Source organism: Sus scrofa, chromosome 6 (assembly GCF_054392235.1).
Source record: "Sus scrofa isolate SSC_HxYL_T2T_F1_AM1 chromosome 6, Sscrofa_HxYL_maternal_Yorkshire_Landrace_v2.0, whole genome shotgun sequence".
NCBI lineage: Eukaryota > Metazoa > Chordata > Mammalia > Artiodactyla > Suidae > Sus > Sus scrofa.
In genome coordinates, this window is record NC_139388.1 from 145,954,998 (window position 1) to 145,972,091 (window position 17,094).

At 35.3% G+C, this 17,094-nt stretch overlaps 1 protein-coding gene across 2 annotated transcripts in view; it reads left to right on the forward strand.

Moving 5' to 3' along the window:
• NEGR1 (neuronal growth regulator 1) overlaps positions 1 to 17,094 on the forward strand; it is an 865,843-nt gene that overhangs the window by 738,734 nt on the left and 110,015 nt on the right. The window contains exon 7 of one of the 2 annotated variants that reach the window (XM_084964694.1): positions 3,685 to 3,726. The exons of the other annotated variant lie outside the window; for it this stretch is intronic. Within the exon in view, the coding sequence (XP_084820820.1) occupies positions 3,685 to 3,726 (42 nt within the window). The remainder of the gene's footprint in view (positions 1 to 3,684; positions 3,727 to 17,094) is intronic. 2 annotated transcript variants of the gene reach the window in all.

Below are 17,094 nucleotides of genomic sequence, written 5' to 3' on the forward strand. Positions count from 1 at the left end.
ATTCACTTCTATAAGTAGTAACAAAGGCTACCACTACTATTCACTTTCACTTGGTTGTTTACATGAAGTATCTTTAATCCTACCAATAACCCTACAAAATAGGTTATTGCCCTTATGTTACATATATATATGGTTCTCTAACTTGTGGCAGCTTTAATTTGGAAGAGATTACATTAAATTGGCTGGGCTACCAGCTTTACTTTAGGCTTCTAGACCTAAAAGGACAATCAAGGATTCCACTTATATTAAGGTACTTGGAGCAGTCAAAGTCCTAGAGATACAAAGTAGAATGGGGTGGCCAGGACCTGAGGGAAGGGGAGAAAGGAAGCGGAATTGTTGTTTCAATGGGATGTAGAGTTTCCATTTTGCAAGATAAAAAAAGTTCTGGAGATCTGTTGCACAACAATGCAAATATACTTAACACTACTGAACTGTGCACTTAAAAATGGTTAAGATGGCAAATTTATGTTAAATGTGGTTTACTGTATAGAATATATATTGAATGAATGAGGACACTGGGGGGTTGGAGGTTCATTAACTTGCTCACCATCATGCAGCTGAATAACGGCAGGTCTGAGATCTGATTCCAGTTCTATCTAGGTCCTTTGTAACTCATCAAACTGTATCATGTCAAGGATTCTAGCTAACTCCATTCCTCATCCACAACTCTCAGCAACAGCTTTGCCCGGCCCTGGTCCTTTGACCTCACTCACCCTGGTTTTTCTGCTTCATGACCTATGTTCAACCTCTTGCTTTTTATAATCTGAATCTCCAATTCAACCACTTCTCTAGTCCCAAATCTTGTTTTATATAAAATTACCTCACTAGGGATTCTACTATATCGTGGCCTATGGGGAACGGGGGGGGGGGGGGGGGGCTTACTTTGACTGTGAATCTAAAATTATGGAGTGGATCCTGTGTGTAACATAATTTTTCATGCACTAAATTCCTGTATTCTTTTAAAAGCCCTTTCTATGAGACAATGTGGCTATACATAAGCAATTTAGCTCTACATAAGGAAGCACAATGAAGAGCTTGGTTCAGTGGGATAGCTATTTGTTTCTACCATCCTTGCATTGAGATGAAGTTGTAGTTGTATGCCACACCATCTTTCTCAATGAACTCTCAAATCAGCATTAGAAATTCGAAACAATGGAAGCCAAACAGTTGAAGAAATTGAAGTTAAAAATGTCCAAATTACTGAACGTAGAAAACTCTGTTCACTGTCCTATTGAATTTAGTGTTCCTGTGAATAAATATTCTGATTAAGCTTTTACCTTTCAAGCTGTTTTGTGCTTTCATTTCTCTTTTGATTATAAAATCCTTTCATTTTCATACACAAGTCTTAGTCTATATTAATGAGATTTATTATATAGCATTAAACCAAGTTTAATATAAATTTTCATTATTTTTGAAAGAGCTTTTTTTTCTAATTTAAAAGCAAAATAGCATAAAAATACTTGAAAGTTTATACCAGCCTAAGAAAAGAACAGTTTCTAAATGAGATCAGCATTTCGCTACGATTTTATATTCCGAACTTTAATTTTCCATAATTACTAGAATTTGACACAAGGATTGAATGCTTTAATATTTTAAAGCCCTACATTATACAATCCATACTATTCATGATAGCAGGTATTTTTAACTATTTAATTAGCCACTGTAATCCCAGCACCTAGAATATTGCCTAACACATAAAAGGAACCGAAATATTAATTGCCATCCTTGAAGAAGAAAAATATAAAAACTTCCACTTTTTTTTTTTTTTTGGCCATGTCTGTAGCATGCGGAAGTTCCCAGGCCAGGGACTGAACCTATGCCACAGATGTAACCAGAGCCACAGCAGCAACACCACCAAATCCTTAACCCACTGTGCCACAGAAACTCCTCACATTTTTAAGTAAACTAGTGAAGAGCTGCCTTAGTAAGTTTCCACTTCTCAGCAATGCCAAACCACACTGCCAGGTGGATGGCTAGACTTTTGAATTTTTAATTGTAGATTGTTATCTGACTAATTATTTGGCCACTTGGGAACGTCTCTCTTCAGAGAATCAATCCTGCCGACTAGGAAACATATTGACTTCAGTCCCCCATAATTGACACCCAAAAAATGCTTTTTGGAAACTCCATTTTATAACTCTCGCTAGAATTTTATTATTCAAACCAGCAGCTGAACTAGACTAATATATAGGAGGTGTGAATTCCCTACTGAATGGAAATAGTAATTGCCTGGCATTATCAGTTGAAGAATTAGTGAAGGACAGCAAGGGTCCCAAAGAGGTGGAGAAATAGAAAGAAAGAAGGAAGGAAGGAAGGAAGGAAGGAAGGAAGGAAGGAAGGAAGGAAAGAAAGAAAGGAAGGAAGGAAGAAAGAAAGAAAGAAAGAAAGAGAGAGAGAAAGAAAGAAAACAAGAAAACAAGAAAGAAAACAAGAAAGAGAAAGGAAGAAAGAAAAGAAGAAAGTTTTGTTTTGTTTTGGGGTTTTTTTGGCTTTGCAACATTTCCTGTAGGTTATACTCAGAGACAAGATTTTGCATGAGGGTATGTGCCTTTACCTTTTATAGCCACCCTCATGGTGTTTGTCTTTTATAATCCGGGTTAGTTTTTTAGTGTCATATGGTTTGCTAATTAACTAGGTTGAGGAGAAGTAGGTTATTTATGTGAAATTAATACTGAAATAATTCTTGCAGGCCGTTACCATTATTAGAGTTCCTGAAAAATGTCATTATCCTAATATTTTCATTCTCCCTTGTTAAAAATTTTTTATATCCTTTAGGATTGCCAGTGATGGTGTTTAATGTTTACATTCCCATTATTTTTATGATCTCCATCCTTTAACACTTGAAAAAGAAACAATCCTATGAAAAAGTAAGTTAAAATGGAAATCTTAAATAAAAATACACAAGATTTAAACATATGCCATCAATATTATGCCATAGAGTTTATTACTGTGTGTTAGATACCTGCTGGAAAATTATATTTATACACCAGGGATAAAGTTACCCTTTAATTATGCCTGCCTGAACCATAGCCAGCAGTGTCATGTAGACATGCAAATATATTTTAGGTCCTTCAAAACATGTGCATGTTGTTTGTATATATGTATGTGGTATGTGTGTATGTGTTTATTTCTACACAGAGACATAAAGGCAGACATAATTGGTCCTTTTAGTGGCCGCATTCTATACATATGCTTGTAATATATAAGATTTACTTCAAAAAGTTAGTTGAGAACATTTGAATTTTATCCATGATTTTAATTTTTAGTACATATTATGGAGCAGCCCTTGACTGAATGGCTTTGTAGGAGCTGATATCAGCTTTCTCAGAAGAAGACTTTCTTCATGCAAGTATTGGTATTTCTCTAGAAGGAAGCCTTGAAATCTGTTGCTTGAGAACTCTAAGTCCAGGCTCTTCACTCTTAGCACAGCATAACTTGATGCTATAGCCTACAATGTGGAAATGATTCCAAAATGTTGGCTTAATATCAAAGACAGTGATGAGGTGCTGTGTACCCCTCAGAGACTGCAGTTTGTCCAATGGTTTCCACGGTCAGGGAAGCCACCAAATAAAAGCCCACCTGTGTATATGTTGCATGACTGTTGATTGTCTCATGCGTGTTTGTCTTTTATGTATGATTAATACACAAAATGTTTTTCTTTTCTTTCCTTTTCCCTTTTTGTAGAAATTATTGAGCCTCCTACCTCTAGTCCTGTCACAAGTCCAGGTCAGTATCCACATACATTCACAAAGTATGTCTGGGTACTTTCTCCATTAAACAAGACCTCTGCATTGTCGTAGAAATAACCAAGTTGAACACGGGCCGCATGCTAGCGGCACGGCTCTAATGTCTGTTACTTGTCCTCGTCTGTGTGTGATTTGTCCTCCCTCTGGATTTTGTGTTCTGACCCTGATTTGAAGCTAACTTCTTTTACTTCATCCTTTAGGGTTTATGCAGTAAATCTGTGTCACATTGTGGAATAGTTGCAAGGTGATTAGCGTCTGTGATATCTTGGCAAACAGAGCTATAGAGTGTTTACAAGGTTTTCTGAGTAGCTATTAAAAATCTATTTACTTTGGTTTGGTATTTCATTATTATAAAATCATTATGAAACAGGACAGCATTTAGTGCTTCTGAAGGGAATAATAGCTAGGGGAAAACCTATACATTCACTCTTGGAATATTATCTGGAAGATTTGGTCTCTTGAAACTGTCAAGTCCAAGGACTTATTTCAGTTGTCTTTCATTTTCAGATAGTTCCTAATTCAACTACAAATACTCTGGAAAGATAGGCCATTGCTATAAGTGTGTTTGTAAGCGTTTTTTTCAACTGAAAACATTTCTGGGTGACATGAAATCAAGATAAAAGCTATTGATATTAGAAGCAAACTTTATCTTGTTATATAGGAATTTAGCAGTTCATTTTGAATGTTGGCTGCTGGCTATTTAAAGAAGAAAGTAGAATTGCTAAAGTTATTTAGCTTTGAAAAGTTCATAGGGATTTGTTATAACTGCTGAGTTAAAGGATTTGTTGATGCTGCCGATCCATAAAGAGGTATGTTGGTTAAATAGTTGTTTCTCCTCTCATTCCAGAAATGGCTCTAAATTTTAGTCTAAAAGAGGATTTGCTGATCTGAGAAACTGAGTGTTTTAGAAATTTTAAAAAAATTCTATCTCAAATTGTAATCAATCAAAAATGCTTAAAATTACTTTAGATGATTATGAATTATCCCCACCCCCCAAATGAAACAATTTTGAGCAAGTTTATGATTATGTATTTAAAGAATCTCATAACACTTTCTGGTCAAATTATAAAATACTTTTTATCACCTCTCAGACGGAAACATATTTGAGTTGTCTATTTTATGGTTGATACATACAAGGTTTAAGTCATATGATTAATAACAGTTTTCCATTTTACAGACAGAGTTAATAGCCTCCCAGGTATGAGGGGCATGATAATATAAATAGAACCATCAGTCATTTGAATCTGATTTTTCTCTTATTTAAAAAAATAGCTCACTAAGTCTGATTGCTGTGAATACCGGAGTTATATAATCTCAGGTTTATATGAGAACTCAGAGTTATTAATCTTGTTAGTAAACTTTTTGATCTCTTTTTCTCCATCAGTTTTAAAGAGGATATTAAATTATTTCCATAATGCTATGTCATCTAGATAACTGAAGTGAAGATCAGATAAGTACTTTCCTTCCTAGGCCATTGCCCGAATTATTGAAATAATATCCTCATAAATTAAAAGAATAGATTATTTTTCTTATCTATTCAAGTAAATCAGACAAGAATGCAAAATATTTTAAGAAGTAATGTGTGATGGCATTCAGTAACATAGTATTTGCTAACTTTGTGTTTTGGGGAGAAAGTTTTATTAAAGATAAGGATTAAAAAGCTCTTTTTTTCAGTAGGCCATCTGTATCAAAATTCACTGAAAAGTCCCTTTCAGTGGCAGGAACTCTTACCAAAAAATTCACATACCATAAACAAGCAAAGAAATTACTCTCACCTCTACAAAGATTCATATTTCTTCAAACAATGCATAGCATAAGGGTTAACAACAAGACTTTGGAACCACCTGGCAAGGTTTGAGTCAGCTCTGCTACCTTTTTGATGCGTAAATGTTATCAAGTTACTTAACCTCTCTGCCTCAGATTCTTCATTTGTAAAATGAGATGGGAATGGGGTAATAATAATACCTACCACATAGGGTTATTATAAAAATTGAGTAAATCAAAATTGGTAAAGCATAGATAAGAGTGCTTGATACATAGTAAGTATAAAGAAAGCATAGGTTAAATTTTGAGGAAAAAATATTCATATATGTGTATAGCATGTATGTATATAAAATATACATATGTATAACATATATACATATAGATATATTGAAATATATAGTCTCTCAAACACTGAGACCTTATACTTACTGCCACTGCCTATAGAATACCTGTAGCAACAGCCTTTCAATGGTCAAACAGCCATTGACCTGAAATTAGTCAATTCATTGTTAGGATCAATGAACTCATGCAAAGTTTGAAACTATGAACTCATGAAAAAAAGTTAAAAATTGAATTCCTCAGCACTGCAGTCTTTGAAGAAGATAATGCAAGCTTTTAAAAAGATTATTTTAGAAATATTAATAAATTTGTATTGAATTTAAGGGTAGAAGAACAAACACAGCTTTCAAGAAATTCATCCTACATTAATTGTGAATTTGTTAAAGGCCTCCAGAGAACAGTTTGGTTGGTTAGGGATTTGAAGAGCTAGTGGTTACAGCAGAATTTAAAGAGTGGTATAAATGATAAACAAAAGCTTTTAAAAGTATGTGCACTCTAGTGGGCAAGATACAAAAAAAGAAGTATTTGGCAATGTATAACTCTAAGCAAAAGATAATTAAAGGTAGATGGGGAGATCATTTACCCTATGAATAACACCAAAATGTTAAAAGTACCAGTCATTTAAAACAAAACTTTAAAAACACATTATGCAAATAAAAATAGCAAATAAAAATTCTCACAAAAGTATTCAGGGGATAAGAAATACAAGATTTTAAAACTAATCCATTTATTGCTTCTACATAAGTGGAAAAAAAGAATGTAAAATAACTCCAGACAGATTTCATATTTTGTAATATTACTGACAGAGAGTTAAAGCAAAGATAAAGTAGATATAGTTATGAAAATATTGGACACATTGAAAATATATTGAAGAAAGTGGATTTATATCATTTATATCTTCAAGTTCTAAAGAAATGAAGGTCTTGAAGTCATAACTTATATTTTTATATATTCTTGACAAGTCAGAATCTGTTTCAATTGAGGGGAATGGAAATTGAATTATTAACATCATTATTCAAGAAAAGGCCATGAAATATAGTAAGTAATAAGAACAAAAGAAAACTCTTCTTTGATCAGTCTCAGGGTCTCAAAGTTTGAAAGGTAAAAAGACATTATTTTCATGATGAATGAAACATACAGCGAATTTGATTCGCTATACTAAACCCTAATTGCCATACTAAACCCTATTCTAGGCTATTCTAGGTAATGTTCACCAAGTGTAAAAATGCCTACCATTAGGCCAGTAACAATAGCATCCTATTGAAGCAACTTAACCACTTTCATTCCGTTTTTAAAATTACATTTTGTGACCACTTTTGAAGTATATTTTAATATTGATATCTGACTTTTATTTGTTAAAGGATGGAAAACAGATTAAAGCTGAAGTCTGTCTACCTTGAATAAGACAAACTAAGGTACCAAACTAAGGTACCAAAAACTATCAATTGGTTTGCAAGTGCAAATCAGAATATTACACAAGTGATCTCTGCTATAACCTTGAACCCAACAAGTCAAGGCTGAAATTTCTAGAAAAGAATCAAATTCGCAATAATGTTCAACTTCCTAGATTTTAACCATCTATGTAGCACCAAAGTGATTATTCAAAAAGTGAAAAATTCAACCAAACCAGCATTCACTTGGCTTCATATAGACAGACACACACATATAACAAACATTAATTCTGCCAACTTTTTTTAGTCTATAGGCAGAATTTGGGGTTTGGTAATGCTTAACAATATGTCCCACCTAATATTTATCCTACTTTTTCCCTTAAAATAATCTTTATATGTCATCAATTAAAAATTATTTTGTAAATTAATTTTTAAGTTCATGCCATTGTTATTCATGGTAAAATGGCTTTATTTATAAATATTTAGACAAATAGAAATGTGCTTTAAAAATAAGATTTTTCCATATCTAGAAACAAGCAAAAAAAGTCAATTCAGGGAGTTCCATGGTGGCATAGTGCTTAAGGATCCAACATTGTCACTGCTGTGGTGCAAGTGCAGTCCCTGGTCTGGGAACTTTTGCATGTTGGGTGTGACAAAAAGAAAAAAAAAAGGTCAATGCAGACCCTTCAGTTGCACTTGGAAAACGTCACTATTTTAAAATGGCTATTGTTAGCCAAGACATGGAAACAACCCAAATGTCCATCGACAGATGATTGGATTAGGAAGATGTGGTATATATAGACAATGGAATACTACTCAGCCATAAAAAAGAACAAAATAATGCCATTTGCAGAAACATGGATGGAACTAGAGACTCTCATCCTGAGTGAAGTAAGTCAGAAAGAGAAAGACAAATACCATATGATATCACTTATATCTGGAATCTAATATATGGCACAAATGAAACCTTCCACAGAAAAGAAATTCATGGACTTAGAGAATAGACTTGTGGTTGCCAATGGGGAGAGGGAGGGAGAAGGATGGACTGGGAATTTGGGGTTAATAGATGCAAACTATTGCCTCTGGAATGGATTAGCAATGAGATCCTGCTGTGTAGCACTGGGAACTCTGTCTAGTCACTTATGATGGAGCATGATAATGTGAGAAAATAGAATGTGTACATGTATTTTTAACTGGGTCACCATGCTTTACAGTAGAAAAAAAAATTGTATTGGGGAAATAATTTTTAAAATATATAAATAAATAAATAAAATAATAAAAATGGCTATTGTTAAGCACATTGTATTTATCAGTGTTTTAAGATCGTTTTTAAGTTCATGCAATAAGCCTTGTTCCATTTTAGAGGCAAAATAATTGTTTTATCCAAGGTCATTCAATAAGTACATGGCAAAACCAAAATTAAAATGTCCAATACTTGGTCATAAACTATGTGTGCCTCAATTTAAACAACAGAAATCATTAAAAAAAAAACAAAAAAACAAAAAAACAAAAACAGAACGTAGAGTTTGTAAACAGAAGCAATTAAGTTCACCAGAACATACCATATTAAGTAAAGAAATTCTTCTTTAAATTAAATGATTCCCGATTCATCTACTTTGCAAATAATTTTTCACTTTGTTGGCTCCCTGAGGTTTTTTTTTTTTCTTTTTTTTTGCCTTTTCTAGGGCCGCTCCCTTGGCATATGGAAGTTCCCAGGCTAGGGATCTAATCAGAGCTGTAGCCTACACCAGAGCCATAGCAATGTGGGATCCGAGCCTGCGTCTGCCACCTACACCACAGCTCACGGCGATGCCAGATCCTTAACCCACTGAGCAAGGCCAGGGATCAAACCCGAAACCTCATCGTTCCTAGTCGGATTTGTTAACCACTCAGCCACAACAGGAACTCCTCCCTGAGGTTTTTAAAAAAGAAAAATACCTTTTATTCAACTTACCCCAGGAAGCCCATTTCCTGTCTTCCTCTGAAGGATATTTTTCCTCATTTAGCAAACCTTTTTTTTAGTTACAGCTGTATCATACACTGAGTGCTGGGAGCATAAGGTTATTGTCTTAAAGAAACATATAGTCTATTAAGGAGACAAGCATATGTGTAGCTAATCATTATTTAAGATAACATGCTCCATAATTTTTGTCTAGAGATGTAAGCGGACAATTTTGCCTGGAGGAAATCATCATATATATTATCAGGGTCCTCATAGATTAGGCATAGTTGACAAAGAATAGGGATACCACTGCAAGCAAAGGAAATGCTTGAAAAGTCAAAGATAGTATAGAAAACTGAGGGTAAAATCTGATATGATTTCTGTATCTTTATTATCTACTGCTGTGCCTGATACTTAGCAGGTTTTCTGTGTGTACCAAGTGGTTTCAGTGAAAACACTGAACTAGTTAACAAAACATTTGAACCAAAAATTAAATGCAAAAGGTAGGAGAGTTTTTGATGACTAACTATATAACGCCTTTTGGTTTACATTAGGTCATAACTAACTTTCATCATTTTTTAAACTCATCTAAAAAGAAGGTAATAAAATAAAACCCACAAATTTAATGTTAGTCGAAATTCACTGCATAAACTAGCTCTCTTGCACCAGTCTATAGATAATAAAGTTTCCTAAAAATACTTTTTACGGTGGTACTTCCTCTGGTAATTGAGAAAGGATATTAAATCCATTTTTTATTTGCATCACCAAGTTCTATGATAGAAAAAAAAATGTCCACTTATCAAGGGCTTATCTTTCCTCAAGAAATGAATGAATGTTCAGAAATCCATATGTAGTCCACAAGGTTAGAGAATCTCATAAACAATAGTAGTGTGTTTCAGTAAAACTCATTTAGGAATAGAGAGGGGTGAAGATAATCAAAAATCAAGTAATGACATGATAGCATGAAAATGCTGGGTAATTTATCCATTTGTTTATTAAATAGAATACTTACAAATCTCCTATATTAAAGGCATATACCTGACTATCCATGGATGGATGGGTGGCTAGTAAACTTACAGGTAGTCCATAGGGCTGGAGCATAAGAAAAGTGAGGATATTAGATGCCAGATGTAAGTGATATCAAATGAACCTATCTACAGAAAAGAAACAAACTCATAGACATGGAGAACAGACTTGTGGTTGCTGAGGAGGAGGGAGAGGGGAGAGTGGGACAGACTGGAAGTGTGGGGTTAGCAGATGCAAACAATTGCATTTGGAGTGGGACAGGCAATGAGATCCTGCTGTAGAGCACAGGGAACTGTATCTAATTACTTGTGATGGAACATGATGGAGGATAATATGAAAAAAAGAATGTATGTATGTATAACTGGGTCACTTTGCTGTACAGTAGAAATTGACAGAACACTGTAAATCAACTGTAATAAAAGGATACTGGCAGAAGTAGGAAAAAATAAGTCAGCTTGTAAAGTTTCTGTCAGTCATCAAGAACTGCAAGATGCTTATAGAGCACCTGAATGTCAGATACTTTACTATGTATCAGAGATGCAAAAGTGATTGTCCCCTGCTTGTCTGTCAAGAATCTCACAAATAATGAGAGAGACATGGAAGCAGAAAAAAATTAACCTAATGCAATATGTGTTATAATATAGAAATGTGTAAAGCACTCTGGGAACTCTGGTCTTGCCTGAGGAATGTCAGAAAAGGCTTTCTGGAGGAGGTGAGTTCTGAATTTTGTAATTTGAACATAGAGGTAAAGTAGAAAGTCATTCTAGACAGCTTAGCATGGAACAGAGACATAAAATGGCACATTGTGTCTGAGAGTAATTCTAGGTATTTTCTGGAGTATAAATTGAGCAGGAGAGAAGACAATGGGACTAGGGAGGTGGGCAGGGAAAGATTGAAGGGTGTAACACATTGCCTGGAAGTGTGGTCTATCTGACCTAAGACATAGGCTGATTATTAGGCTGCCCATGTAACTGTGAGAGTCAGGGCGAAGGATTAATTGATAGGACCAAGGCATCAGAAAATGTTACTGTATAATATCAGGGTAGAGATGATGAGAGCCTGATATGGAACAGCTGTGATAGACAGGAGAGAATGTGATCTATTCAAAAGTTATTTAGAAGGAAAATCGATTAGGGCTTGGTTATTGCTAAGATTTGGAAGACAAAGAGAGGGTCAAGCCAGGACAACTTCCACTTCTTTTTGTGGACAGTGGAAACACCAGCCAAGATAAAGTATCCCAACTATCATACTAAGTGGTTTGGATTTTATCCTGTTGTTTGGAAAAGGATTCAACGTTTTAAACGTGGGAATAATATTACCGCATGTTTCACAAATATAATTCTGTGAAAATAGAAAAGTAAGAATGGAAGTCAGGAGGCATCAAGCAAAGTCTGTGAAAGCACAGTCCCTAGTTACAAGTTTGGTGCTGTCTCTTAGAAAAATGGCTGAGTACAAACATCTCTCTACCAGCTGATGATGAGTTCCTGCAAACTAACTCTCAAACTTGTGCTGTTATATTGAAAATGTATTTTAAGGTTTGTGGGTTTTTTTTTTTCGAGTTTGAAACAATCAAGCTTCCATTATTCTCTGATTGTTAGAGTGTAAGGAATTTAAGGCAGCTCAGAATAAATTACAATTTCTAATTAATATGCCTGAATATAATGAATTCAGATATTAATTATAATTATCCATAATTAGTTGATTAATTTCCAGATAAAAGTACAGCAGAAAATCTATGATGCAATTTAGAACATGATGCTCTTAAAGATGAAAAAAGTGGGGTGTTCTCCACTCCCTGCTCTCACTATTTATTCAATCCTGTTATCCTGGATTTATCTTCAGCAGTGTCTCAGAATATCATTTTAGGCCATTGGCCCTTTCACTTACTCTAGACTCAGATTAAAGTACCACCAAACATACATATCAATGCCTCAAACACCTCACCTTGTTAAAGGCTTAATAACAAGCCTTTAATTTGTTGAATCAAATGATGAATATATAAGCAGAAGTAATAAAATTACTAATGATTACTACTTATTCTACTTCATATGCATAAAATAATATAGACTCATGAAAGTGAGTTCCTAATAAGTATTTACCAAGCACATATTAGTACATTGTATATAAGAAATTATGGAGTTATATCACAATCATAAAAGCATTTAATACCTTGCATTATATTTGGAGATATATGTCACACCTCTGGATTGCAAGATCCTTTACAGAAGGAGGCTAGTTTTTTGTTTGTGTGTTTGTTTTTTAATCTTCCTACCAGGAGTGTCTGAAAGAGTGACTGGAACATTAAAACTTATTGCATGAATGCATACACGAATCAGTGAGTTAATGTAGGGAGGATTTTAACAGGACGAAAAATTAGAATTGAAATGCATATTTATATTTCAAAAGAAATAAACATGCATTGTTTCAAGTCCAATATAAAGCCCAGATTTACATTAGGAGAATGTTCCCATAATATATACACTCAAAAATGGAGAGAACAAAACACTGATGGAAAGTAGAATTTCCTCCCAAAATCCCTATGAAAAGAGATATTCTATTCCTCATTTAAGCCTTCCTGGTTTACCAGTGGAAAGAAAGAAAACAGAAGTCAACAAAAGGCAGTTCTACCAGCTAAAGCCTTATTACATAAATATGTAGTGTCTTGCAATTAGGAGACACCAGTGTGTTGGATGAACAAATGCATGGATGAATGAATGATTTCCAAGGTGTGTTAATTTCCGTTTGCTGCTTTAACAAATGTCTAGGAACATAATGGCTTAAAACAGCAAATATATTATAGTTCTGGAGGTCAGAAATTCAAAATGTAGTTCACTGGCTAAAATCAAGGTATCAGCAAGACTGCAGTCTTTTCTGAATGCTCTATGGGAAAATTGACTTCTTGCCTTTTGCAGCTTCTAGAGACTAACCGCGTTCCACTACTTATGTTCTTTTATCTTCAAAGCCTGCAATGGCCATTAAGAATTCTGCATATTACATCACCATGACATCGACCCTTCTGCCTCCCTCTTGCACATCTAGGGACCCCTGTGATTACATTGGACCTATCCAGATAATACAGAATAATCTCTCTATTTTAAGGTCAGTTTATTAGCAACCATAATTCCCTCTGCCACCTTAATTCCCCCTGCCATGTAATGTAATAGATTCATAGGTTCCAGGAACAAGGATATGGACATCATTGGGAGTTCATTATTCTGCCTACCACATCAAATGAACAAACAACTCCTTTTCTCTACATCTAATATCTTCTCTCAGAAAGTATCAAGCCTCTTTGGATTTTTCCAGTATTCAGGTAATAAATTTTTGAGAATCTGCTGGGACACTGAATTTTTTGAGCAATTATGCAAACACTGAATTTTATATTTGGTTGTAGAAGAGGTAAAATATCTTTTAAGAAGATTGTATTTGTCAGGCCACATTATTGCCAAGATCATTACAGTATTTTATAAAACAAATGAGCTGATACTGTACACACACTCCTAAAAAGAAGACTAAAAGATCTTAATGTAAGAGATAAATCCCAACCGACTCTCTGGTCAATTAGACAAAGAATCTATACAGGAAAGAATCAGAAATGCTAGTAAATCTTGAAACAATTGGAGTTAATGACTTTTGGTGCAATAAGTGATTAGTCTCTCAATAATACATGTAGGAAACAGTTCCTTTGTTCTTGGACACAAAGACTCTGTGAAAGCCAACAAGCAAATGTTTGTTTCTAGTTCCTCTAAGAAGGAATACATATATTTTAAGTTGACTTTAATTCCGAATTTGAAAAACAAACTGAAAAGGAAAGAGTGTGTTTTAATGGAGATTTTGCATTTAGGAGAATAGAGTAAAATTGCTTTGAAAATTAGCTGGTTTCTGCTTTTCTCAACTACCTTTGGAGAAATAACGTCCCCGTTACTGCCCCTTGCCACCTGTAGAACACCCATATCCTCAGTCAGTCCTCCCAGCCCTAGTTTGTCTCACTGCACTAGGAATCCAGAGCAATGCCTATAGCCTGAAACAAATTTCAGCCAGTTATTATTAGTAGATCTGTTGTTAAACCAGTGCATACAAGTGTGACAGTCCTGATGACAAACAATCTCATACAGGCATCTTCCTGGGGTTATCTGTGTTTTAAGAAGAAGCTGCCTATTTAACCCTAAATTATTTCCAACAGTGCAAATTTCAAAGTTAATCATGCACATTGAAGGAATATTATTAAGCGAAGAGCCTTTCTATTGGCATATAAATCAGTAAGCCAGGGATACAGATCCCAGGCCCTTGCCTGATCACCTGATCAGTTGTAATATCTGACTTTGCAACTCTGTCCCACTGTTTACCTTCAGTAGGCTAAATAGGGACTTTGCAAATAGACAAGGCTCTTTTGCACTTGTTTGAAGATGGTGATAAACATAACTCATATTGCAAGGTGAACTACAGTTTTAAAAAGTGTTTTCAATAAACAGCTACTTCTCAAAATAATCTTGTGATATTTGAATTATTTGGGTTAATTTTACAGGTACAGAATTTAAAATTTAGGGAGGTTAATAAATTTACCCTAAAACCCACAAACTCAGCAAATGTTTTTTTGTAAGGGGTATCGCTGCATAATGTTAAAGGCTTTATTTACATTCTTTTTGGTTTTTTTGTTTGTTTGTGGGTTTTGTGGGTTTTTTTTTTTTTTTGGCTTTTTTTCAGGGCCATACCTGCAGAACATGGAAGTTCCCACTCTAGGGGTCAAATTGGATCTATGGCTGCTGGCCACAGACACAGCCACAGCAACACAGGATCCTAGCCCCATCTGCAACCTCCACCACAGCTCATGGCAACACTTAACCCACTGAGCAAGGCCAGGGATGGTACCCTCATCCTCATGGACGCTAGTCAGGCTCATTACTTACATTCTCATCCTATTGTAACAATCTAATAACCCATATTCATCTGTTGATTGGCTCCCTGATGATGATAACAAACCTGAGCCGTTATAGATTGAGAAGCTGCTGTTTGGGCATTTTTTTTTTTTTTTAATAACATCCAACATGTTTTCTTTCTGAAAAGTGCCAGCTGTGTTCTGTTCATCTGAACAATCAAATGGACAAAATAAATGCCATTTTTAATATCACATCCGTGTCTTAGAGGTTTTGAAGATGTTAGTGGTTTTCAAAACACCATTGTTTGGTTCATGGGTGTAATGGACCTCTCTGCCTTGGATCATGCAGCTAGGCAATCAAAATCTTTCCAATTCACGATCTGGGCCCATCACATTTATTCACTGCTTTTTATTGTATCGGAGTAGCACCAATAAATTCAGGGCATTACAGTTGTTAGGCAACACACATGTCAGCATATCAGCTTGTGCCTTTCCTAAAGGCTTGTTTTTTAAGAAGCGTGTGTGTGTGTGTGTGTGTAAGAGAGAGAAAAAGCGAGACAAAGAGGTATCTTGTATACTGTTTCACAACTGATAATGGCAACTTGACTAGGTCCACACCATGAGTAAGTATATTTTATGAGAAGCTGGAGTTCCTTTGTGGTTCAGTAGGTTAAAAATCCAGTGTTGTGGAGTTCCCATTGTGGCTCAGTGGTTAACGAATCCGACTAGGAACCATGAGGTTGCGGGTTCGATCCCTGGCCTCGTTCAGTGGGTTAAGGATCCGACATTGCCATGACCTGTGGTGTAGGTCGCAGACTCGGCTTGGATCCCGAGTTGCTGTGGCTCTGGCGGCTACAGTTCCAATTAGACTCCCAGCCTGGAAACCTCCATATGCCGCCGGATCGGTCCTAGAAATGGCAAAATGACCAAAAAAAAAAAAAAAAAAAAAAAAAAAAAAATCCAGTGTTGTCACTGCAGTGACTCCAGTCGCTGTGGTAGTGCAGATTTGATCCCTGGCCTGGGAATTTCCGCATGATGTGGCCGTGGCCAAAAAACAAACAAAAAAAAAAAAGTTATTTCTGTTGCCAAGTAGAAAGAAATAGTGATACAGCTCCCCAATCCTCATGTTTCATTTATAGCACTTCTTTTGGCCTGTTTCTGGTTTCACCTCTTCTTCCACCACTCTCTTCTACTTGAACCACCAAAATTCTTTGATTGCAGGGTTTTTCTCAGATTTCAAAATGAGATTATACCTAGATATCTAGATGGCTGTCTTAATACATGTCGTCTGGATAGGATAAATCTTGCCTGTCTACTTTCCAAGACAGTGTCATCTCTTGACATTTCTTAAGTTCAAGGACTCAGTTATTCACTCATTAATGTATTCACTCACCCAAGTCCTTTATCAGGTATCTGTCTTGTCCTATACACTGTGCTAAATGAAAGAAATAATAATAAGCTTAGGAGGTGACACTAACATAGAAGAGTGGAGGCAGGAATCATTCTATCTTTTTCATCACATTGTAGGTTAGAAATTCTGTGTATTGGATTTGTTTAGAAGAGAGGATAGGTGTGCCCATGAAGAGCAGAGCACTTGAATAAACATCTTATGCTGTTTTGCTTTTGTGGTTTTTAAGGACTTACAGAACATTCTTCAGTCTATCTTCTGAATTGGACAGAGCAAAGTGAATCAGGAATAGACATTTTGTGTTATAATGGATTTAAAGATGACCTGAAGTAAATACAAACCTCATTCTCCATGCTAACATGTGTTTTTTAGAGTCAGAAGAATGCAGTCACTAGGTGGCACCTCTGTGCTATAGTCTCTACTGAAGGTGTCCTTTCCATGTGCTACTGATTTGTGTTGAAATTTGATATCATCTTCTTCCTTCCTATAGTAATATTCATCAGAGCGTGGTTTGCACTAACCCATGGAACAAAGGTTGCTTCTATAGACATAATAGCAACATATTGAAATGTCCATACCCACTGCCATTTGAAAAATGAAAA